Here is a 25,685-nt window from a genome sequence, read left to right on the forward strand (position 1 = left end):
TTTAAAAAATTATCTTTATTTTCTTGATGTGAAAAATACATTGATGGATGAGCATATAATCTGTGTGAAAAATGTTTTGTTAAATCATTAACACTAGGTTGTTTGTCTGTTGAATCAATGACCTTTTGATGGCAACAGAGATTTCACTGTGATAGTTTTTAATATTCTTCTTTTCCCATTAGGTCAAGGAGCAACAGTTTTAAAGCAGCTCTGTTTCACTTTGATATGAATAGATAAATTGTCAAAGCAGCCAACAAGAAAGCTTCCGTATTATGTTGTAAGCAACACTACATACAGTGTTCTTTCTGGTAAACACAAACTGTGCACATTTAGCATTGCAGTGCAGTTCTCATCCTTCAGCTGAATTTAATGAGCTGAACACTGTGATGATGAGATCTTGGAGAGCTGGGTTAGTGTGTGCTGAGTGGGAGACAGATTCAGGATGGCATATTTTCTGAGTTGCCCTTTCCCACCACTTATCAGCAGAGGGGAAGGGAAAAGATTGGAATATGTTCATAGTATATATTGTTCCACAGGAAAACATGGTTCTCCAGAATTAACTCTTTTTAAAGTGATCTATATGGGAAAGGAAATGAAAAGTCATATTTAGCTGTATGCTCCAGGTCTTTTTAAAACTAAAAAGAATGGTTGCTTTTCAAAGTATTGCCTCCAGTGTTTTCACTGTTAGGGTATTGCGCTTTGTCATTACTCCTTAAGATATTTGAGTTGCAATCCCAAGCACACACCTTAGGTCTCTGCCGTGGAAGGAAGTACATGTCACATTAATTATGCTTTCTGCTGTGGTTTGCTACTACTGTCTTGTTTGGGGATTGAAGAGAACTTTGATTCTAGCCTTGGCCTCTTTCAAAGCCATCTGAAAACAGCTAAAAACAAACTAAACCCCAGCCAAATGGGTAGTAAATAATAAATGCAGCCGTTAAACAGAAAATTTAGCAGCTTGCTAGCAGAGGAGTTCACTAAGGCTCCCAACAGCAACAAGATATAGTAGACTTGGTGGTTGTGCTACTTGCCATGAGTAGCACAGATATTTCTCATCTGTTCTTTGGAGGCCTAAGCTCGTTATACAGTGAATGCGGAGAATTAGGTATGTAAGAAGAGGATCCACACCAGCCATCATGCTGAGGGACTGAACAGGCACTGAGTGGCTTACGGAAATACTGAAGCCTGATATGATTTTTTCCTGTGCAGCCCTAAATTAGAAGCCATTGTGGGACTGGGATTTGCAACCTAATACTTCTTCTGAAGCCATTCCTCTTTATAGGCATAAATGACTCCATATTTTCTTTTGAAACCTGTTTCAAAAGCAAGTAATAGTGTTTTTGTTATTTCTGTACTAGTCTGCTGGCTGGAGTATCTGCTTGGGAAGAGAAAGACTCAGGTTCATCTTGTCCAGCCTGAGCACATCATGCATTTGCTACCTCTGTGGGAAAAGCCTTAACTGGGATGTAGGTCTTGCTGAAGTGGAGCTGTGCCAAAACACAGTCAAGTGTTTAAGATTTATATGGCCAGAGAGAAAAAAAAGAGAAGTGGTCAAGTGCCAAGGGTATTTCATCACCAAGGAGAAAATGGGGTTTCCTATAAACAGTCATTTGATAAAATACAGAAATACTGCTTTAGGAAACAGACTCCTGTCTATTTCTTCAGCTTCTGTGTGTTTTAAACTTAGGTATACATCCCTTCAGTATGAGGATGGTACTGAAACAGTGTCTTTTATTTATCCAGCTCTAATAGCTAGGTTGTCATAGAAAAGATGGATGGCAACACTTCTTCACCCCTTTGCTGTTTTCTGGGATGTTGGGCTGTGATTTGCTTTTGTGGCTTTACTGAGTCCAGCCCTTTAGCCTGCTTGGCCCTGCAGAGAGCCACCTTGTGGGTAGATCTTGTCTGCAAATCCAAAAGAGCTTTTGTATGAGACCAGCTCCAAGGTGTTTGGTATGCCCTACACCATTTCTGTGCTTCGGAAACTTGAAAAGTGAAGACTAAAGTACCTGAAGCCATTTGGACATGTAGTAGGTGAAGAGGGGGCTGTGATTGCACTCTGGGACTTAGTACCTATGTTGCACTTAAGTTTCACTTTAGTCAGCTAAAGTGCTTTTTTGGGTATGGGCCAACACTTTTCCCATCATACTTCAGGTGGCCAAGTATATGTTAGTGTGGTTCTGCTAGGCATTAAGTCATTTCTGAGTTTGATATGCTTTGAGTATTTCAAAGTGTTGAAAATCATTTCTGCTGTTCATGTGAGTTGATTTGAAGAAGATATTATTCAGTCCTGCTTTTTATTTCAGAAATGTTTGTGTTCCTGTTTGTTAATACTTTATGTGATTTGACTACCTGTGTCTCAGCATTCTCTACTATTAGTGCTTGTATAAATGTAGCAGATTTTATATGTCTTGATATTGGCTAAATGGAAATAGAATCATACGATCATAGAATAGTTAGGGTTGGAAAGGACCTTAAGATCATCTAGTTCCAACTCCCCTGCCATGGGCAGGGACACCTCACACTAAACCATGTCACCCAAGGCTCTGTCCAACCTAGCCTTGAACACCACCAGGGATGGAGCATTCACAACCTCCCTGGGCAACCATTTACGGTGCCTCACCACCCTTACAGTAAAGAACTTCCTCCCTATATCCAATCTAAACTTCCCCTGTTTAAGTTTGAACCCGGTACCCCTTATCCTATCGCTACAGTCCCCAATGAAGAGTCCCTCCCCAGCATCCCTATAGGCCCCCTTCAGATACTGGAAGGCTGCTATGAGGTCTCCACGCAGCCTTCTCTTCTCCAGGCTGAACAGCCCCAACTTCCTCCGCCTGTCTTCATACGGGAGGTGCTCCAGTCCCCTGATCATCCTCGTGGCCCTTCTCTGGACTTGTTCCAACAGTTCCATGTCCTTTTTATGTTGAGGACACCAGAACTGCACACAATACTCCAAGTGAGGTCTCACGAGAGCAGAGTAGAGGGGCAAGATCACCTCCTTTGACCTGCTGGTCATGCAAAAATAATGTACAAAAGGAAGAATCTCCAAAGCACAGCATATGCGTTATTGAGCATTGTGGCAACTGTTGCTGATCTTTTGAGCTGAGTTATTTTCAGAGTTCTCATGGAAAGGATGAATTCAAAATTAGGTATTGACTTAGAAAAGTCAAAGAGTGACCTGCTCTCTGATAAACCAGTTTCACATAAGGTCCATCTGTTATGGAGATTCACAGTCATCTTTTAATAAAAAGGTCAAATTCTGCTAGTTCACTAATAGTGAACTTTAATTCACAATTAACTAGAAGTCGGCATGAAGCACAGAGTTGTTATTTGGGTTGCAGCTGAGAAGGTTTGAGATCACTTGAAAAAAATGTCAGCTTAGCAGGGAAATGTTAGTTTGAAATAGCATTGCTTCCCCAGTAATAAATCTCTCGTGAAGGAAGAATTATTTTTTGGGTTTTGAATAAGAGGGAGAGACAGCAGTGGCCAGGGTCAGGTTTCTTTTTCTTGTCAAGTGAAGTAGCCATTAAGAGAGGTGCTCTTGCAGAAGACCAGTTGACAGGTTTATGTACTGCAGTGCAAACTTCACAGAAAATGGTAAATACTTTCAAATAAAAGAATATGATTTTGCAATTAAATCAGCTTAAGATAATAAATTTTACAGTGCATTCTAAATTTTCCAAAGATGGATGTTGTCTTGTTGGTCATAGTATTTGAGACTTTGAAAGAATAAGAAAAGTGTACTCCTATTGATGCACAGTAGTGTAAAGCTTAGTTTATGAAGGACTGTTAAATCCTCATCTGTGGAAGTTTCCTTCATGAAGTGGTGCAGGAGGCATTTGGACTACAAGGTCCAATTTGACTTGTTCAGTGCTTAAACAATTATTAAAATTGGATCTAGTATATAACTGATATACTTGGAAGAGTTCTGCATGACATCTTATTTTACTGGTGCAGTGATCATTATCTTTGTGCTCCTTATGTCTCTCATATCATCAAGACATTTTTGCCTTCATATAGTCTTTCATATTTCAGTAATTATCCTAGCATCTAAACAATTTGTAACAGGACTATAGAAAATATTAAGATTATTGCATTTGTTTAGTAAGAATTAAGTTTCCAAGGGATGATCATAATCTGCAACACAGTAATTTGTTTTACTGAATAAAAATATTAAGAAGCTATTTTTATTTTTGTATAAAAAGCAGTTAGGCCACAGTCTAGTGATGTGATGTGTTTTATGAGTAGGTGCTGGATTCACACTTTTTAAAAGGGTAAAACATACTGTATGTTGCTTTTCGGGTGCAAAAGATAAAAATGTTTTGAAGTGAGAGGAATGAATATAAGGCATACTTTTTTATTAAAGGTACTCCCAGAGAAACATTTTAATGAAAGAACATCTTCCAAATGATTTCAGTTGTTCCTGCATGAATACAGAATGTGCAGAGCATGACAAAAGCCAGGAGTTTCTGTTTGAAATTCACTGGATAGCAATGTAAGCAAAGGGAAAGAAAACCACTAGTGGTTAAAAGTGAGTGAATTGTTTAGAAACAGAATGAAAGAAATTTGTATTAGAAAACGGCAAGAATGAAGGGTTGTAATTCACAGATCCCTTTTGCTGTCAGGTTAGAATGAAAGCATTTTTTCTGTGTTGTCAGTCTTTGCAAAGCACCTGTACAACTAATTACAATACCAGTTTCTCAAAGTCTTACAGTCTACTAATTCAGAAACATTTTTAGATGTAAGAGTTGTTATTATAACAAATTGTTTTTATAGACCTCTTAAAATGCAGGTGTGTAAAAACACATAGCAGCATTTCTTAGGAGTTTTGCCTGAATGCTTGTCGTTAAGTCAGCATTTTCTTGCAATATAGTTACTTGTATAGTTGAACAGGCTGGTTGATTAGACACTAAGATTATTTTTGCTATAGCACAGTCATGAATAGATATATCAGAGTGTTGCACATTAGAAAACCTGTACAAGGTGTTCAATATAAAATGTCGATATTAGTCATAAATTACAGGAATGTAAAATAAACTAACTTGTAAAGTTATTTAATAGACCTGTTTAAATAATTGAAAATATTTTTTCATTTTTTAAATTTATGAAGGATGAAGTTTAGATGTATTTCAGGAAGTCACTTAATTGAATTTATGAGCATTCACGCTCCCGTTTCCCATTAGGACCACAAACAGTGCAGTTAGTCTGATGTGCAGCTAGCCAAGGTCAACAAACTGTGATGATATACTTATCTAATGTTTTATATAGTGATGTCAGTAAGATAACACATGATTTATGTCAAATGCTGTCATCCTTTCAGAAGATGTATCAAGTACAGAGTTACAAACGTGTGTTAAAATAGCCACCATAAAGCTATCACCAAAGTTTCTTCCTTAATGCTTGTAGCCCTAGTAGCACTGGAAGGTATTAATGGTTTTTTAGTAGGGAAATAGTTGTATTAGGATTTGTCATGTATTGTCATGATTATGAGCTTTTAAATGAAATACCCATTGCTGATTAATCACCTGTCTGTATGTGTTTGTTTTCAATGTAGCACGTGCACTTCGCTGTGAAATACAGTTCTTAATTCACTTCCACAACTAACTGAAAATGAAATAACCCATTAGGAAACCAGCATGGCACGCTTAGGAGTTTCTTTGTTCCCAAATGCAAACTTTGGAAGCAAAGGCTTCCCAAAGTACCTGCGGAGTTTTCTATCCCCTTCATGCCTGAATGATGTTCTGACAGGTAAACTGAATTAGTTGTTGGAAAGAATAGCTGTGTCCCTGGCCTTATGTAGGAAGACTGTTGAAACAAAGCACCATTTCTGAGGGGCTGAGGGAGAGGCAGTGTGTAGAAGGTAGATGTAAGAGGCCAGGAAGGAATGTGAAAAAACAAGGTGGGAAACGAAGTTCTTATTACTCTATCGGGTGAGAAGGATAGAAAAGGAAGTGATATCTAACTGAACAAAACATACTATCAGCATTCAGCAATGACTGTCTCCAACAATAACATACTCCTTCTTTACCTGCATCCTTTTTTTTCATGCTTCTTTTCCTGTTTCCTCTTTTTTTTGGTATACCTTCAGGGCTTGAAGACCTGTGGGTGCTCCTGTGGCCCCAGCTACTATTATTATGCTCTGTCAATTTTTATTGATTTTGTTTTATTTTTGGGGTTATGGGTTTGTTGGGGTTTAATGATCTTTGCATATTCTAGAGCTGAATAACCAAGACATATATATATAAACAAAAGAAATTTTATTTGAAAAACCTGTACTTTTGTCTGAAACACTAGGAGAAAAACAACAAAGCATGGAAATAATTGAAAAATAACATTTCAAGTGGGACCAACAGGGGCAAGTTGTAAAGTATTCACCAGCTTCTCATTATTTGTAATAGGAGAGGCTTTGACTTGAAATTAATATCAGGCTGGCACTTCTGAGGTAGAACAACTATAACTTCCTAGTTTGTTTAAATTTTTACTTGAAAATCTCACAACATATGCATTGTATCGCATATAAAGTGTATGGCAGTGACCATAATGAATGCTTATAATTGTATATTCATAGAAATTCTGTAGTCTCCTTACTTTCAGCCTTCTGGTTTGTTCTATCATTCACCTGTATTTCATATGAAATTTTAGCAAAAAGTATTTTTAAAGTGCTGGCGAGTACCTGCAAGAAAGTGCAGATGTAAAAACTGTGCAGCGAAAATACTCAAGGAAATTCTGGAGAGCTTTTGAAGGGGACACTCATTACCCCTGATTTCTGCAGGATAAGACGATTATTCATGCCTTGTTATTGGCCCACATGGGTGTTTTTGAAATTATTTAGATTTGTCTAATTTATCAGCAAAGCCCCAGTTTATATAAAACAGAGGTTTCTGAGGAATGATTCCAAACCAGTCTAGTAATTGGCAATTTAGATTGACAGGATTTCTATGTAATTAACCTTCCCTCTAACACCATCTGAATTAAACATTAATATGGTCTATGTTTTTAATTTTTCCCCCTCCTTTTCTGAAAAACACTTCCTGCTGTAGGTGTTGCTGGAATGTATCTAGGTATTGCCATATTCCCAGGTAAATAGGAAGAAAGGCTTTGAGTATACTCATTTTTGGAGGTGGGTGGAGGTTATTGCAGTGCTGTCCTGTCCATCTCCCATTAGGAGGTAAGTAACAACTGCAGGTCCCTCAGGATTTAATATATGATCAGTGGCTATATTCTGTGTTATATCGCTAATTAAGATTCTTACTTTTTAAAATGAGGTTGCATGGAAATAGGAAGGCAGAAGGTGGAGTCCCTACTTGACATGTTATAATTGAATCACCTTATTTTTAGAAGTGTTCTACTGCTGTCTTATGAAAACACTACAAATAAATAAACATAGGAAAGATGATTCATATTTTATTGAATTTGATATTGATTCATATTTTACACTGAGTAGTAAAATATCTTATTTTTGGCTTAAAGCTACTCTAAACTAATTCTGGGCCATCTGCAGGTACTTATCTTCCCTTTACAGCTCAGGGTGGAATCCTTTCTTCTTTTCTTTGGATGTTTTAAGCCACGGAAGAAAATATTTCTCTGAAGTTCAAATTGTTTTTCAATAAAGAATTGCTTGTGTTCTTCTAATTCAGTATTGGTTTAGTAACAGAAAAAGAATCAAACATTTGCTTTAAAGAAAAAAAAACAAAACCCCAAACGTCCAAAGCTCCATGATGCAATGGTTTATATATTTTATGGTTCTCGTAGGTAATAAAACATGTTTTCATTACCTTGATACCTCTGATAATTTAGTGTAAATTTCAAATCACCCCCCTTTACTGGAGAAAATGAATTCAGATGAATTTCTAAAAATACTGGATAAATTTCCAGTATTTAATTTTCATAATTGTAATTATGCTGGTAAAGTGTGACTCCAGCGTTTGAAATGTGATCTGAGAATATTGAATACACATTTCTGGAAATTTGAACAAGCAGATAAATGCAGTCTTAGGACACGGAATAGCAATTCCTACACTGGATTTTAAACCCTTCTCACCAGAAGGGGTTTTTATTCACTGTAAAGGTGTCCATTTTTAATTTTGTTTTGTCTGTTCAGAACACTTTTTTCCCATGCTTTTTTCACTTTGCAGTTTTTTGAGGTTGGAATTCTGCTCAGAACTCTGCCCTGCTCCCTTATTCCCCCAGTGGTTAGCCTTTTTCAAAAGGAGTAGAGCATGTGTCAAGAAACCTAACCCATGCTGAACTGCCTTCTAGGCATGAACACACAGAGAAGTCCCAGTGGGTGTAGAAACTGAGGAAGCCTCTGGCTCTTTTCAGCCACCAACAGTCTCTGTGCTTGTCACATTGCTACATAGTTGTGGGTAGACACAAGCTCTGCTATCGTTATCAGCGTTATGCCAAATCTATCATACACCAGGACATGATTGCCGGCACTCATGGATATTTTCTGGGGCTCTACAGAGCTGCCTGCAAAGCTGCGGAGACTTGAAATCCACTTTATGTGCTTCTCTCGGCCTTTATTGCTTCTGGCCCCTCAGTCTTGTTTTAGCCCCATGGAACCAATCCACATGACTCCTTCTGCTGGGCAGCATAACCACTCCATCTTGACTTGCACATGCACAGCCAATAACTTTCAGACCTGACGTAACCCTACCATATATCTTTGGTTTTGTGGCATCTTCCAGGAAAAGAAAACATATATAGGAAGAGTTGTATGTATTTGGAATTTGAATGTTTTGCTGAAGTCTTTTCGTGAAAACAGGCCAAGGAAAAAGAATCTGGAAAGCATAGAAGATTTTTCTTTATTAGAAAATGCGTTTTATATTGAGCTATCAGTAACAAAATGCTAAACTAAAGGTAGTTACTAAAAGTGTTTGCATCTTTATCCCACATTTTGATTTGTTGATGCTGTATTTAGAATCCAACTAGCGTTTCTACTGGATAAATTAATATTTTTAAATGCTATTTTCACATATATACATGTAGAAAAATGTATCAACAAAAAATTTGCAACTTAAGTTTGTCATGCTTTACCAAGCTCTTTACTCACTTTTTCTAACTTGATTTACTGATCCTTCAATTAAAATACTTGAAGCCTTATGTTATTCATCTGTGATTATTACCATTAAAGTGAAATGTGTTGTAACATTCTGTGGGATACTGCGAGCAAGCAAACTGCTCTAAAGCCTGTATCTCTTTTGGTTCAGCTGCCATTATTGGCACTTTGTTTAGCATTTTTAGGCATTTTTTTAAATAATGAACAACTGCCAAATTACCACAGCATGTTTGATGGGAATGAGTTATTGTCCTTAAATTAAAAAAAAAGAACAAAAATGTGATGACCTTTCTGTCGTTTTATATGTCATCATTGCTGTCAAGGGACTGGTTTAAAACTTCCCATCACTCATTAGTGCCTTGAATGGGCAACAGTTATTATTTTATCTAGTCCTTATGGTCTATTATTTTAGGTAGTCCTTCTAGCAATGGCTTGGATTAAAAAAGCAAATTAAAGGAAAAATGCATAATCATCATGCTCCAACATGCTAAACAAAAAAAGACCTGTAGCCTCTGTGTCTGCAAAGGCAGGTAATTACTGGACAATTATTTTTTACGTTTATGTGCATGTTTGTTATCTTGTGGGAATAATTATATATATATAAAAAAAAAAAAGTTTAGCCTTATGTCTTGAAACTTGACATCAGTGCATCCATAACTTTTCTGATTCCGGAAAGTGGATAAAATATGCACTTTCGTCATAAAAACCAAAACCAAACAAGACCTCTGGAGTTTCATGGGAGTGCGTCATTTACTGATTATGATACCAGGTAATGGATATCGCTTAACCTGCCTGTTTCTCTGTCTACAGTGTGTGACCAACAATGCATTCTGCAACAATGGTGATGAAAATAATTTTTAATAATATCCAGGACACCAAAATATAATAATGAGTCACTGGTTCCTGATAGGTACTGTACAGATGAGTGCATCTGAAATGTCTTCAAACATATTTTACCAATGCCATCTTAATTCTTTATTTCTGTCTCCAGGACTGCTGACCCTGACAGCTTCCCTTGTGACTGCAGGACAGGTGCTAAATGTTGGCTTTCATAATGCCTCTCATGCCTCTTTCCTACCTCTATTTCATAATAATGTTTTAGGAGTGAATGCTATTCAAGGGTTCCAGGTCTGCATTCATTTCTTGGTCAAAGGTGTCAATTAGTTTAGCTGGAATATTTTGCATGAGAAAGAAAAGTGGTAGATGTAACCCTTTTCTTTTTTTTTTCTTCTGTTGTTGTTTCATAGTAATATGCAAAATGTGGAAAGTCAGTCATATTTCACTGGCATTTGGCATCTGCCCAACAACTGATTGCTCTTCTCAGGGCTTTTTTGGAAAGTTTGCAGCACCATAATGACAGCTTTCTAAACACAGATGTCCTCTTGGTACAACCTATAATTTTTTATGAAAGATGTATCGATGTCAGGAATTTGAATGAAGTACTGGAATTAGTTGAACATTCTTGTTATGAATATGTATTCAAAATATCTACAGTACGTATATTGTAAGCTGGGGGAAGAATCTACAGTGTCTGAAGCCACAGACATTGGTATAAAATACCCAAAGTGTCAGAACGTAGTTTAAGATGAATTGTTTTGTTAATGGACTGTCTATGTTTTAGCAATTTTTCCCACTATGTACTGCGTAAGTGCATACTGTGAACTTGAAGCATCAAGCATCTCAAGAACACATTTAGATAATCAGGGATTTGGCCATGGAAGAGGCCTAATAGCTGAGAGGCCTGGAGTAGCTATTAAATGTTCTTGTGAAGTCCCATTAGTAGCCTCTTGTTTCATTTACCTCTCAGCTAAGCCATCAGGAAGTGAGTATTTCAAACACAGATTTCCCCTACTAAAGTCAGCTGCTTTTGTTGAGGTAACTCCTCTTAAATGTCTTTAGTAAGTAAAAGTCAGTTCAAAGATTAATGTCTAAGATGATAAACTCCCAGCAGCTTGTGATACTTAGTAAAAGAAACCTCATGTATTTACCCGTGGGACTTTAATTTGCATATACATACAAATTATCTACATGCATGTAGGAAGGCAGTGGTTAATGCTTATCATATTTAATTTATGTAAGTTCAGACTTGTATTTGAAAAGGAAGCTCCATTCTGTTAACTTACTGAAACCATCTGAGATTGGTTTTTAATGATAACATGGTTCATCCTACATTGTTGGTTGATTTATTCAGGTCTTGTTAAGATTGGAATACCATGCTGCAAGTATATCTAGCAACCCTAATAAAATTAGGAGAAACATTTCAATCAATGCTGTAGCATTTTATTTTTATGCAGCTGTGCAGCCTTGATATAAGTGCTGCAGTTGTTACGACTACAGCTAACTTCATACAGCTTCCATCTATCTGTACTTGTTACAAGGCACTTGGTTTTAATTTATTTTCAGGTCACGCCACTAGATATATACACCCACACCACTAATGACACGTCATTCAGATTCAGAATGGATACTTTAAAGTTAGAATGCTACATCAGAAATGATGCAAAACCATAACTGTTAGTTAGAAAATGCTTTCATTTTGGATGTTAATTGGGTCATGCTGTGGTCATTTAGTATTATGATGCTGGGGTTCTTTCCCTTTTCTCTTGCTTTTGGCTGATGTTAAAATCACTTGCATGCTATGTATTCGTATGTGTGTGTGGCCCAGGCTGGGCTGCTGTTTGGCATGCCTTGATCATGACCTTTTGCCAAACCTCAGCAGTAGCTCTTGGGGAAAAAATGTAAACATACAACCAAATTTACTCTGGTTTCTTTATTTAGCTCAGTGAAAGTTGATACTCATTGCCATAAGGCTTCACTATAACAAAGTCTCTGCTAAAATTAGAAAATGGGAGAACCTAATTTAGTATTTTAATGAAAGTAATTTTGCAAAAAATACAAGTGAGAGGCAAGCTAATAGATTTTCCTAATGTGGAAGTAAGAATTGGAAGCAATTAACAGTTGTGATAATTTTGTTTATTTTAATCACATTTTAGTTATCAAGGAGAACAAGAAAGAAAACATCTATTTTGTTAAGCCAGAAGTATATGGGAACATTATGGAATAATACTAATTGCTAGGAAGGTGCCAGGGCTGTGGGTAGTATAATCATCTACAATTTTCTGAGAATATCCTTACTAAAATGACCTACCTAATTTAAGTGTAATTTCCAAAATAAGGAGACCAGATGTCTTGTTTGGGACAGTGCAAGTGATGGACACTTTTCCTTGAAATGGTCTGCCTTCTACTAACATTAAACTGGCTTTTTTTCTTCCTGTAGATGATAGTTTAGGATTATACTGTTTTTTCCTATGTGGTTACAAGTTACGGGGAAACGGTGCAGAGTTTCCATAAACTAGAACATAGAGGATTGCAGTAAATGGGAGACCTTTTGTCTACTTGGTTATTTTGACTGGCATTAAAACTTGCTTACAGTTCACTACTCATACTGACTCTTTTATATTTGTTTGCTGTTTGCTATAAGAGATGATCACTTCTCTTACTTAGAACTTGTAGAGCATTTAGATGAGTTGTGAGTTAACAGAATGTGCGTAATTGGTACAAAGATTGATAATTAAACCTGTCAGTTTCCTCTGCCTAAAATGTGGATATTTGCTCCAAACTATGCTTCTTAAGTGGTTTTCAAATGTATCACAGTGTAAATCAGCATAGATCCAAAGGATTTATAGTATTGGATTTGGGTTTTGGTATGTTTGTTCGTCTTTTAAGTTTTTAGTATACAGAGTTCACATAAGAACAGCGTCCTTTCAGGCTTTTCCATGCAGACTCATTTCTGCAAGTTAAAGAACTTTCTTCAGCCTTAGTAGTCACATATTTAACATATTATACAAGCAGTAGTGCTGCCTAGAGAAAGCTAAGCCCTAATGTTTGGTGTGAACTGAACTGGAGTATGGAATACTTGAAGATTAATAAAAATGAGGCTTTGCTCACCCACACAGCAAAAATCCTAAACCATCAACAGGAAACACACTCAAGTAGATTAGCTTTTACAAATATATTGACATGTCTTTGCAAATTGATGGGACTTCAGAGAAGACTGCAAAAGTTTTGTATGAAAGTTTTGTGTCTGAGAAGGTGTGGCAAATTTGGAGTTAAAGCAATGTCGTAACTTCTTGAGCAAAGAAAGGCAGAAGAAAGATGAATCTGGTAGCTGCTGCTGGTATCAGGGAACTAAGATGAAAATTTTTGATCATAAAATTTAGAAAACAAAAACAAGAGAAAAACCCCAAACAGCCAAGCCCCAAAGCTTCTTCCAATTCTTAGAGAGTGTTTTCATAAGAAAAGATCCCGTATTTCCTTTGTGATTAAATCAGCTACTGTCCCTTTTATCCACATACAGTAGAAGGGAAGAGGACAAATTAAGGAAGAAAACTGCTTTGCCTGGATTAGAGAATAGGGAGAAGGACAGAATAGCCACAGGAGGATGGCTGTAGCCACTGATTCCTCTCTGTTGTCCGTGGGGTTCTTCTATGCTTTGCCAGATAAGAATCAGTGCAAGCACCAACCTTGATGTTGTATTTCTGCCATTATTTGTGATTTCCAGGAGAAAGGAAAGAGCTTTCTATGCCTGAAATTAGTCACAGAGTGTGCAGCTTTCTTATGAATGCCCAAATCGCCATCAAGGTCCTCGACCAAGCTCTGCCCCTTTTGCTGTCTTCACCTGTCTCCTGAGTGGACACTTTGACACTCTCCCTTCTGCCTGCCCCCCTCGCCCCTGTGCCACCTTTTCTACCCTTGCCTCTGACTCATACTGCTGGTTTCTTCAGACTATGGGGAAATTCATGGGCTCTGAATCACTCCCTTTCCCAGGCAGTACAGACATACTTATCTTTGTACTGCACCGGAGCAGTACAGAAGGAAGCACTTCTGGGTTCTATGCTTATTACTAGCTTAGCAATGAGTGAGACACTGCTGTTGTGGCTCCAGCAAATACAAATGACCTGTGACATGTAATGTGCATGCTTAAAGTATTTATATATGGATATATTCTTACATCACTGTTTGAAAGTTGCATTGATAATGGACAGCTGGACTAGTTGGTGCATCTTTATGTTCTTGTAGTATGTATAGTATGTTCTTGTAATATGCATTGTATTTGTGTTGGGCTGAGATGAGCCCATTCTTTGCATAATGTTAATGGTTTGTTAGTGAAACAGTTTGTTAGTGAAAAAAGCAACTGGAAAAAAAGGAACTTTGAAATACATCAATTTGATGGATGGACCACTCGGTGGATAAAGAACTGGCTGGATGGCCGCACACAAAGAGTTGTGGTCAATGGCTCAGTGTCCGGCTGGAGACCAGTAACGAGTGGTGTCTCTCAGGGATCAGTGTTGGCACTGGTCTTGTTTAACATCTTTGTCGCTGACATGGACAGTGGGATTGAGTGCGCCCTCAGCAAGTTTGCTGATGAAACCAAGCTGTGTGGTTCGATTGATACACTGGAGGGAAGGAATGCCATCCAGAGGGTTTGTGAGGTGGGCTGATGCCAACCTTATGAAATTTAACCATGCCAAGTGCAAGGTCCTACACCTGGGTTGGAGCAATCCCAGGCACAGCTACAGGTTGGACAGAGGAGAGATTCAGAGCAGCCCTGAGGAGAAGGACTTGGGGGTGTTGGTTGATGAGAAAATGAACATGAGCCGGCTTCAGTGTGCGCTTGCAGCCCAGAAAGCCAACTGTATCCTGGGCTGCATCAAAAGGAGCGTGACCAGCAGGTCGAAGGAGGTGATCCTGCCCCTCTCCTCTGCTCTTGTGAGACCTCACCTGGAGTATTGTGTGCAGTTCTGGTGTCCTCAATATAAAAAGGACATGGAACTGTTGGAACAAGTCCAGAGGAGGGCCACGAGGATGATCAGGGGACTGGAGCACCTCCCGTATGAAGACAGGCTGAGGAAGTTGGGGCTGTTCAGCCTGGAGAAGAGAAGGCTGTGTGGAGACCTCATAGCAGCCTTCTAGTGTCTGAAGGAGGCCTAGAGGGATGCTGGAGAGGGACTCTTCATTAGGGACTGTAGTGATAGGACAAGGGGTAGTGGGTTAAAACTTAAACAGGGGAGGTTTAGATTGGATGTAAGGAGGAAATTCTTTCCTGTTAGGGTGGTGAGGCACTGGAATGGGTTGCCCAGGGAATTTGTGAATGCTCCATCCCTGGCAGTGTTCAAGGCCAGGTTGGACAGAGCCTTGGGTGAGATAGTTTAGCGTAAGGTGTCCCTGCCCATGACAGGGGGGTTGGAACTAGATGATCTTAAGATCCTTTTCAACCCTAACTATTCTATGATTCTATGATCTAAAACAAGCTAAGATGAAAACAGGAAGAAACTAGAACTCCGAGTTCAGACATGGCTATAAGCTCTGATGTATTTCATAGCTTTATGAATGCTTGTAACTTCAGTTAATCACTTAATCACAGGCATTCTTAATAAGTAAGCCTATATGCTTTCACTGCTTACATTTTCAAGACTCAAAACATAGACTATTGTTTGATTTCAGTTTTCCTATCTTTCTTCTGGTCCTTTGCTTTTTTACAATAACATCACAGGATCAAGTAAAACACATAGTCATTGTAAAGTATTTATGTAGACCAAGCTGGAACAAAGAAGAAATGGTAATCTAAATTTACTGAACAGGTGACATTGCCATCTGTCGTTCCTGTGTATCATGCCTCAGTGATTTATGCAGCATAAACTTTGAGCTGAGTAAACTTAAACAAAATCTAAGTGATTATCTTGATTCTTGTTTACAGTTAGGATTTTACATCTGAAGAAACTGAATATCTATATTTTCTAAATTAAACCGATATTCCAGTTTGTTGGTGGGTTGTGTTTTTTTTCCCCATCAAAATTACAGTCTTGGTCTGCTGTGCCTTTGGTAGCTCTGCATTTCTTATATGTAAGACAAAGCATCTTGTGCGTATATCAGAATGTCTTGTCACCTTCTTAATGACTCAGTGTTGCATGGTCCAAGCTGAAAGCTGAACTTGACCATTAAGAGCCCCTATCTTTGTTAGGAACGTAGCACTCATCAGCATCCTCACTAAAATGAAATGGGTATGATGCACAACTTTTTGTAATTCTGTTTAGAAAATCTGGAAAAACTACTACAAAATACAGAATTATTTATTAATGATTTTGATTTTGAAATTAAAATATGAACTGACCATTTGGGATGAAGTTTTGCGCTATTGAGGGCAATCACAGCTTGTGGAACAAAGATTTCACCTACTGTGCATTTTATTTGCAATAAAATAAAAAGTCATAAATAAGATGACTCATGACTGTGGATACATCCGTACTTTGGCAGAGACAAGCAGTGCATGTGCTGTAATATCCTGGAAGTGGCCAGTCTGAGAAACAACACTGATACTACCATGCACCAGCCATTGCCTATGAATTGCAAATTGTCAGAAGATGAACACTGACTCTAGAAGAATTTACAGCATTTATCTCCTAGGCCTGCTTATCTAATTTCACTGAAGGCATTTCCTCAGGGCTCACATCACTAGAGTCTTGAGACAATTCAGCACTAAATCTCTGTGGGGACTCAGCTGAAAGCAATGTCATGTCCCCAAGCACTGTGCCAGGAACAGATGAGATTACTAATGCCAGTGAAATATTTATCCGTGCAAGAACTGATCTTCTGAATTGTCAGCAAGCGCAAAATGAAGCACCTATCTGCCAAATATGAGAAATCACTTGTGTTTCAGGACAGAAACCAGACCTGTCTGTTCAGGTCTCACGTGCCACCTGCTTTGCCTGTATTAGGTGGAAATGAGAAATTTATCAAGTGTAAAGTGCACAGCGCAATGAATAAGCCAACTAAAAAGCTCTTGCTCTGCTGACTATTTTATTCACTCATTGATTAAAATATCTTTCCTAGGGCAAAACAGCTGGTAAGCTTGTTTTGAGAAGTATAAATAGGAGAAGAATTAAAGCAAGCAGTTCTTTTGGTTTGTTTTTTTTTTTTTTTTTTTTTAATGTCTAATCTTAACCATCTTACTTGGGAAAAAATATTTTTATAAGCTGCAAATGCTGCAATGTTTTTTATGCTATTATTTAAAAGAAATTCATTCCTGGTTTTACCTATGACAAAGGTTAAGAATTGCATTGCATTTCACACACCTTGTATATAAGGGTAGGTAAAGTGATAATTAATTGCTCCTCCTATTATGTCTCTCTAGAGATCTGAAGAATAATTTGATCAGCACAATTGAGCCAGGGGCCTTCCATGGACTTTCAGAACTGAAACGCCTGTGAGTATTAATTCCATCTGAATTATTCTGAAAATTGTGTTTGTATCGACATTTCTATCCTTGGGCAACTCAAATAGGCCACCAAGCAATAATCACATAAGGGCACTGGCTGTAAAATGGAAATCACACACTATGCTTTTTGAAATTTACTATGGCTTTTTCTTTTGCTTTTTTATTTTTTCCTTGCTTGTTTGGTTTTGTTGTGTTTTTTTTTTTAAATTCCCCCCCTTTTTTACCCTTTCCCATTTAAAATTATCTATTTGCTCTCCAATAAATATCCTAACAAGTACATCTACAAAGTTAAAAAACATGCCTAATCAATTACTTAAGAGACAGCATCTTACTGGAGACATTAATCACAAATAAAACTGAGTGGTTTAAGTATGTGTCAGCTATGTTTTGTGCTACGCTGTGTTTTTTCATTATGTAAGTTCTACTTTACTTTTACCACAGACCAGGTCTGTAAAATGAACTCTTAGAAAGGAAACGTCCATGCTTTAGAATTTGTCTACCATTTTCACACCTCTCACATTGACTCTGCTTGATATTTTTTATTTTTAACATAGTTTTCAGTGGAAACAAGGCTTATGTAATGTATTTCCTGTTCATCATTCTTTCATTCCTCTCTTTGAAAATGTCCTTTTAGTACTTTTGAAAGCACTGGTTGATTTTTAAACTACATATGTAGAAGTTACTAAGATCCTATAAGAGGGACTTTTTGCTTTTAATTAACAAGGACTACAGACCCTCCTTATTTCTACCTAGCCTAAAGGAAAAGTGAGATGAACTCTTTTAATTTATAATTTTCTGAGTGATGGCATCCAAATGTCCATGTCCTGACTAACCAGGACATCAGCACATTCCAAAAATCTGCCTAGACATCGTGTGTGCTGTCTTATGTGTGATGAGAAAACACTGATTATTTTTGTGGAATGGGAATATTTAGATGAGAAAGAATGCAAATCCACAGAAAAAGAAAAGGAAATTTACAAATTCTTCTGCTTTTTTCTTCTGAGGCTGGATTCCCCTAACTGCTACGTGCAGGGAGCACTGCACAACCTAAGTAAAAGATTTCCATCCGTGATTGTGTGGGTAGCAGTATTTTCTAACACCAACCAGTAAGTTTTAAGTGTGTTAGAAAACAAATGACATGGCAATGATGAAGTCAGAGTAGTGTATATATTTCTAATACAAAGAAAAACATTAAGTGAAACTTTCTTGCTTACTCTGTATACAGGGATAACAATACAATGAAATGATCAAGCTGAGCTGTAATTGTTGCTTTAGCTGCATATTCTAATAACACAACCCTGACCTCTTGTGGGAAAACCAGGAAACCTGGGCAAGTCATGGTCTGCACATCTGAAGACTGCACAAGTGGAGCCTTAGGTCAGTCAGGGGAGATGAGTCAAGGAAGGGGAAATCATTAGGCACTGGGAAAAGTGAGAAGAAAAGACTTCAGCAAACTAGGAATGGCAATGTTGAGATTTATCATGCTAGATCTTAAAAAACCCAGCTCTGTTGGTGATATGAACAAATAACACTGGGAGCAATCTAGAGACAAGGAATCAACTAATTGCTGTCCTGCCACCTAAAAGATACAAATCGGTGTAAACATGGTGAACAAGAACATCTCTGCACTTCATTACTGCAACTGTAGGGGAGAGGCAGTTGAACAAAAGGAGTAAGTAGTGTAAACTCCTGTTGAATGCTGAATGTAGCAATTATTTTAACACTGTGCTTTACATTCACATTTTATTACACATCTAAAATACAAATGATGCTGCGAAAAGCAGAAGCTGATTTATTATGGGCAACGGCAAGAGATATGGGTATGGCAAGTCAGACAGACAAACTGCAGGCTGTCAGCATCAAAATGTTTTCTGTGAATGATTTGGGGAACAGTTATAATTTGGGTTTGAATGACAAGCGAATCATTTCAAGAGTTTACTCAAGGAGGTACATACAGAATTGATGAAAATTGAAAATTATGAAGCAATAAAATTATGGCACATGGCTATTCAACAGAGAAGAGGTTTGTTTTCTCTTAAAATCAATTTTGCAAGTCAGCATTAGTAAGTTAGATGTCTGACTCCTGAACAGGAACACCAGCTTTGTACATTACGAATTGAATTACGTCTTATAGAACATGTATTAGTCTGGAGGAATGTGCAGCAAACTTGTCTTTTCTTTTTACTAATGTTTGTTTAGAAAACGTATTTTACAATGCACAGATTTCATCTGCTGCCATATATATAATTGTGAAAATAACACTCATTGAAATAAACTTTGAGAAATGGGTATTTAGCCTTTCACTTTGATGAAAATACCATTTTTTTCTGTGTGCTGCTCTTACAGAAATATGCACCTGTTTTGATTAGTTCAGATTAAATTTACTTTTGCTACCCAAGTTACGTCTCACATAGTGACACATTTCTTTCATATGTGCTCAGACTTTGCTTAGGCAGAAGTAAAGCATTACCCAACCAAGAATTTTGAGTAGGTTCTTGCTTACTGTTTACCTCTTCTAATAGAAAGATATATAGATGTACATATAGGTACATGCATCCATGTTTGTTTGTCTTAAAATTGTATTGTTAGATTTTTTAAATGTAGCTTTCGTTAGGAGAACTTAAAGAGTAATGCTTAATATGTAATTATTGCGCTATGTTGTTACCTACATTAGTTTCTCACTTAATATCCCTGATAAGCATTTAAGAAACATTTTCATTCTAATGTATTCTTTGCCTGATAGAAGAAGACTTTGTAGTGAATTCTAAAGAAGTTGCCTTCACATTTTATCTTATTGGATATATCTCTATGAAAGCAATAACTGGATTTGTCAAACTACAACCTTTATTGTCCTGTTTGATTACTTTAGTGTTCTCCTGTAACGATAGAAAATAGGGAATATGCACAATGTAACAAAGGAATTGGAAGACTACCATTCACTATAGAAGGAAAATATATTCAGATCAATTTTAACATTTTAATGGATGTATAATCACTTAAGATTCTTACATTACTGCAGTTATTTATAAAAACCTGTACTTCGTAAGAAGGAAAATTTGAGTCAGGGTTGAAAACTAGATATGTAAAAATTAGACACTAGTTCAGAATGCACCAAGAGGCAGTATTCATGTTGTTATCACAACATAATTTTTCATACATATTTTTGTCTCCTTCCTGTAAGTATCCTGTACATTATGTTGTATGTATGACTTGTTCAGAAAACATTCATTCACCTTTCTGCAGACAAGAGTTATGGATCATAATGCCTAGTACGGTTTCTGTTCTGACACAGCCACTATATTGCTCTTAAAAGAGCTTGCCAAATGCTTATCAAGACTGACCTTACTAGCTCAAAAAATATTTGCCCTCTGGTTTCCATGATCTCTTCAACAAGAACAGATGCTATCAATGAGATGAGATATTAGTACACAGTAAAAATAGGTCAATTTTGGCTGAATATTGCATGCCACAAAATGCATAGTATTTTTCATAAGTAAACAGGTGCTAATAACTTTGAGAAAGGAAATTCTTTATCTTGCAAATATTTTCTGCTTTTTGCTACTTATGTAAAAATCACATTTTAATGCAATTAGTATAAGTTGCAGTATGATAAGTTTAATTGTGAAATATTGGTTAATAATGTTAATATGAAAGTTGCTAAGTCTATTTAATTCAGTTACATTTATTTCTCATTTGTCTCTAACTCCTAAACTGTTAAAAATAAAGAGGCTGTATGTGATTACATAGATGTGTATATGAATAAGCTCTAATGTTTAATGGGTTTTGGGTTTTTTTCCCAGGGATCTTTCAAATAACAGAATTGGTTGCCTAACACCAGAAATGTTTGCTGGTCTTAATAGTCTTCACAAACTGTGAGTATAATACCACTTTTGTTTTAAACAAGAGGAATCCAGACTATCATATTGCTTACCTGAGTACAGCTGGCAATAAACACTCATTCTAAGAAAATTACAGGATTTGTACAAAAAAAAAAACCAACCATCTCCTGAGCCTTTGATTGTGATGACTTGATATTTTAAATGGCGAAATGGATTATCAGGCTATTCTAGAAAATGCACTCAGAAAAAATGAGATTATGATAGTAGATAGGGAGAATCAGATAACCTGGAAGAAGAGATGAAATGTGTGATGACAGAGTTTGTTAGTAGATACTAGGTTAGCCAGAGAAATAGAGGGAGCGGTTGATTTTGAAGGACAGAAGTAACGTTCAGGACTCCAAGACTAGGCAGTAAAATGGGATATGAAATTTAATGTAGATAAATACTAAATGATGCAAGGGGGAAAAAAAGCAAATCTGTTCTGAGCTAGCCATTAAAAGGCAGGAAAGATGTTTTGAGATGGTAGTAGGTAATGCCATAAAAACATCTGCTAAGTATCACTTAAGAAAATAATTCAGGGTTATTATTAGCAGAAGAGAGAACCGATTGGAGAACATCCATTGTACTATGGGGAAAAAAGCAAAGAACATGCATTCTTGACCAAAAAGATGACCAAAACCAGAAAAGGTTCAGAGAAGGACAAGGAGCAGCCAAAGGTGTGGTACAGCATAGGCAAGTATTAGGAGTTAGTTGGCTGTGACTTTCCTGGTTGGGAAAGGGACAATTCATAGGAAGGAGCCTGGTTTAAATGGACATTTGGCCAAACCCAGGAGGACTCCCTAAATTCTTTCATAATTGTCTTTATTCCTGAATGGGAAGTAAATTCCTATACTTCATCATAGTGTGTTACAAGTCTCGCACTTTATTTTCTTCTTCTCTAGCCAGTTCTGGCATTTCCTTGGAAAAACAGGGAAATCTTTCTAGAAAGATCTGCCATGAGGTCAAGATGACACCAGGTAAAAGGCTGAAATCTGGCATGCTTACTGATCACGTTAATGAGAGTAACTATGCTAGATCTTCTCTGATGAAAACAAGTGAGAACAGATGATGGGAGGAGCTTTGATAGCATGTTGCTGAACAGCTGCATACTGCCCCCCTTTTTACTCATCTCAGATACTTGGCCAATTTGGGCAAACCCAAGTTACCTATTGAGAGTTGCTGGGTCTCCTTTTGTTGTGCACAGTGAACATGGCTGTGACTATATAGCTAAATTACTATAGGGGGTATGTTTAATTCAAAATAGAGAAGTCACCTCATTTAGTGGAAGGCACTTCTAGATGCTCAGGAATATATGTCTAAAAACTGCATTCGTAAATCTTCCAGACTCCGGCATAAAGGCTAGTTAGCAGTTAAATACAGAATTTCAGTCTTGTGATGGTAAGGAAACACAACAGTTTCTCACTTATAATACAGTAATATTATTAAAATGTCGTTTGCACCAAGTTTTAGTGTATTTTCCAACTTAAATTTTGACATTTCTTATCTTCCCTCCATGCATTCTGTCTTTTTGCTAACCTTTTCCTGTTCATTATAGTCTCTGTATTCCTTTGATCTTTTTAAATCTTGAATTAATTTTTCAAGCTACAAGATTTGGTTATTGATCCATTTAGTCTATCTCACATTTTTCCTGTATGGGTTTTAAATTGCCTTTCTACCACTGACTGAACAAATGGGGCTGTTCTGCATTTCAGTTCATGCACTTTTGTAGTTCTTCACTAGTTACTTTTTTTTTTTCCCCTCCAAAAGCCTGACCTTTGGAAATCAGAGGCACAGTAACAGATAAGTTTAAATTCCCCTTTTATCCAAAGTAAATCAGTTCATGATTGCTATGTCAAAAGTTATGACTTTCTCTTTTGTAAGGACTGTCCTCCTTGCCAAACCAAAGTCAAGAGTACCATTACTGTTGGTCAGTGAATATTTTGCGAAGAAATACAACTACAATCTCAATCAAGAGAAACAGTTTCCTACTGTTCATAGTGTCATTTGTTCCTCAATCTCAGAAATCTCATATAATAACATAATGCTGATAGTAATTATGTGAGCTGGGATTTTGATTTGCCTCTGGTGTAAAAACTGGTGATTGTTCATTGACTGCAAGCTAATGCCACCTGGTACTTTTCTAGCACTTTTTTTTCCCCTTGGAAGTTCATGCAGAGTTCCCAGAATCAGACTTTTTAGATGTGTTTAAAATACAGTAAGACATTTTTCTGTTGCTGCTGATGTCTCCGAATTGTGTTTACTTGTCTTTTCAGGCCTATGAGAAAGCTGTTCTCTGAAAAGGTTATGGAGAAGTATTTACTTAGTGTAACATCGGTGTATGCAATTGTACTAGGGAAAAGATGACAAGTTCTTAAACATGGAACTGGTTTCAGAGCCATCAAATGTGCTTTAGATTACTGAAGGAGCAATATAAAGATATATGCATATATGTTGATTCATGCAGCTGTTGATTGTGATAATTAGAGCTCTCCTGTATTATGTTAGCAGAGGTGAATTACAGAAGGATCTTTGCAGGCTGTTACCAAAACCAGTAGGGAGAGCCGTGAGTCCACTGGAAGGACCAAAGGACATAAATCTTCACATGCACCTTCTGTGAAGTACAGAGATGAGATTTTCTTATACTGTTTACAAGCATGAATACCAGGTGAAAATAACACAGTGTATTTCACTCAATCCTGTAAATCTTTTAAAAAAAAGCATAATTAGGGCTGAAAAATCAGCTCTAGGCCCAAACCAAAATAGGATATTTAACCAAATGATGTAATGCATATTATCTAAACTATGGTAAAGGTATGTTTCAATACTTTATACATTGCTAAAATGAAGTATGAGAATAGCCTGAGCTTTCAGGGGTAATACAAACACTCTTCAGAGGGCTTGCTGGGTTTGTTCATTCTATTTTAGAAATTCTTGAGATTAATTAGTAGTATCATCTAGTATTGTTTTGAAAGCATGTACACATACAGAAACCATAAAAATTGTAAGCTTCCTGCTAATGTAGAAAAGAAGACTTTTACTCTGATTGAAGTCACGGTGGGTATTTCAGTGAATAGGAATAGAATTTCCAGTTACTAATGAAATCTAAAATTTCACACAGCTCCTGAAATTACTGCAGCCAGTAAGTTGTGATTATGTTCCTTGAGACTGATCTAATTTTTGCACCTTCTTGGATTTGATGAATTGTACTCTGGAAAATTACTCCAAAATGCATTCACATCATGACAGATGCAGCTGGCAGTGCCTCAGACAGTACAAGAGAAGATTTATTTTGTCTTCTAAGATATTAGCTTAACTTTTTTGGCTTATATATTACCCTTTGGCTGTGTTTATGCTGTGATGAGGTGCATGTATTCTAACTAGGAGTGACATAATTAAATGCAACAAATCTTCCAAATCTCCTTTGGCCCCTCAGTGGCCATGTTTCAGTGGTTTGTTCTAGAATTATGTATGCAAACATATTTTTGCTAGGTAATGGAGCTGCCATCCGCATTAATTCTGTTTATATTTGATTGAAATATCAAGAGCTGTGAAATACTGGGATGATGCCACTGTACTGATATATCAGATTTCATTTCTTTAGTCCCCCATCCACTCATGGAATCATAGAATAGTTAGGGTTGGAAAGGACCTTAAGGTCATCTGATTCCAACCCCCCTGCCATGGGCAGGGACGCCACACACTAGACCATGTCACCCAAGGCTCTATCCTCTGAACACAGCCAGGGATGGAGCATAAGTTAGTTCTTCAGGTTCTGAAATGTTGCACCCTTAAATCTGTTTCAACAATTAGCTACTGCTGGATCTCCCTTCTGGAAGTTTGAAACAGAACTTCTTTCTTATTTCCAATTGTTTGATTAAAGTATATCTGATTTATTCTTCATTCCTTCTCTGAATCAGCAGCAGCAGTTACCTTTATGATAATACTATACCATAAATTCTTGTGTGACTTTCTTGCTGCCACTGAAGCAGCTAATCACTTTGTATGGTGCCACAAATAAAGCACAAAACCAGTGACATAGTGAATCAGATTCCATTTCAGCGATATAAAAAAAAAAATGCACCCTAACCTGCCCTCCCTGTATTTCTGTTGTCATTTTTTATGCTTCCTATCCCAGTCTTTTTGCACAGATCAATCACCCTTGCATTCAGGTTTTGCTTTTTAATACTGCTTGTAAGAGTGATGCATTTTTCATATTCATATACTCCAGCTTCTACCTATATTTTGCCTCAGAATGGCCCTTTGAGATGCATAACTCCCTTTGTTTTACAACGTTTGTCATTTATATTAAAGTTTTTGGCAAAACTATTTTATTAATTTCTGTAAAAGCACAAGAGTATTTGGTATATGAAAAAAAGTGTAGGACCTTGTATGTAAGACTAAACCATTTTACCTCTGATAAAACAGAAAGCCTCTGTTTCTGCTAATGGACTAAGGTAATGGTGTTGTAAGT

The 25,685-nt window shown here is 37.1% G+C and overlaps 1 protein-coding gene across 1 annotated transcript in view; it reads left to right on the forward strand.

Annotated features, from left to right (window-relative positions):
- Positions 1-25,685, forward strand: part of ADGRA1 (adhesion G protein-coupled receptor A1) — a 280,413-nt gene that overhangs the window by 80,806 nt on the left and 173,922 nt on the right. The window contains exons 3-4 of the mRNA XM_061459064.1: positions 17,253-17,324; positions 21,137-21,208. Of these exons, the coding sequence (XP_061315048.1) occupies positions 17,253-17,324; positions 21,137-21,208 (144 nt within the window). The remainder of the gene's footprint in view (positions 1-17,252; positions 17,325-21,136; positions 21,209-25,685) is intronic.

The sequence above is a fragment of the Pezoporus flaviventris genome, unplaced genomic scaffold, assembly GCF_033815535.1.
Source record: "Pezoporus flaviventris isolate CSIRO_AGI_PZ_B2104156 unplaced genomic scaffold, CSIRO_AGI_Pfla_v1 ptg000029l, whole genome shotgun sequence".
NCBI classification, from domain to species: Eukaryota; Metazoa; Chordata; class Aves; order Psittaciformes; family Psittacidae; genus Pezoporus; species Pezoporus flaviventris.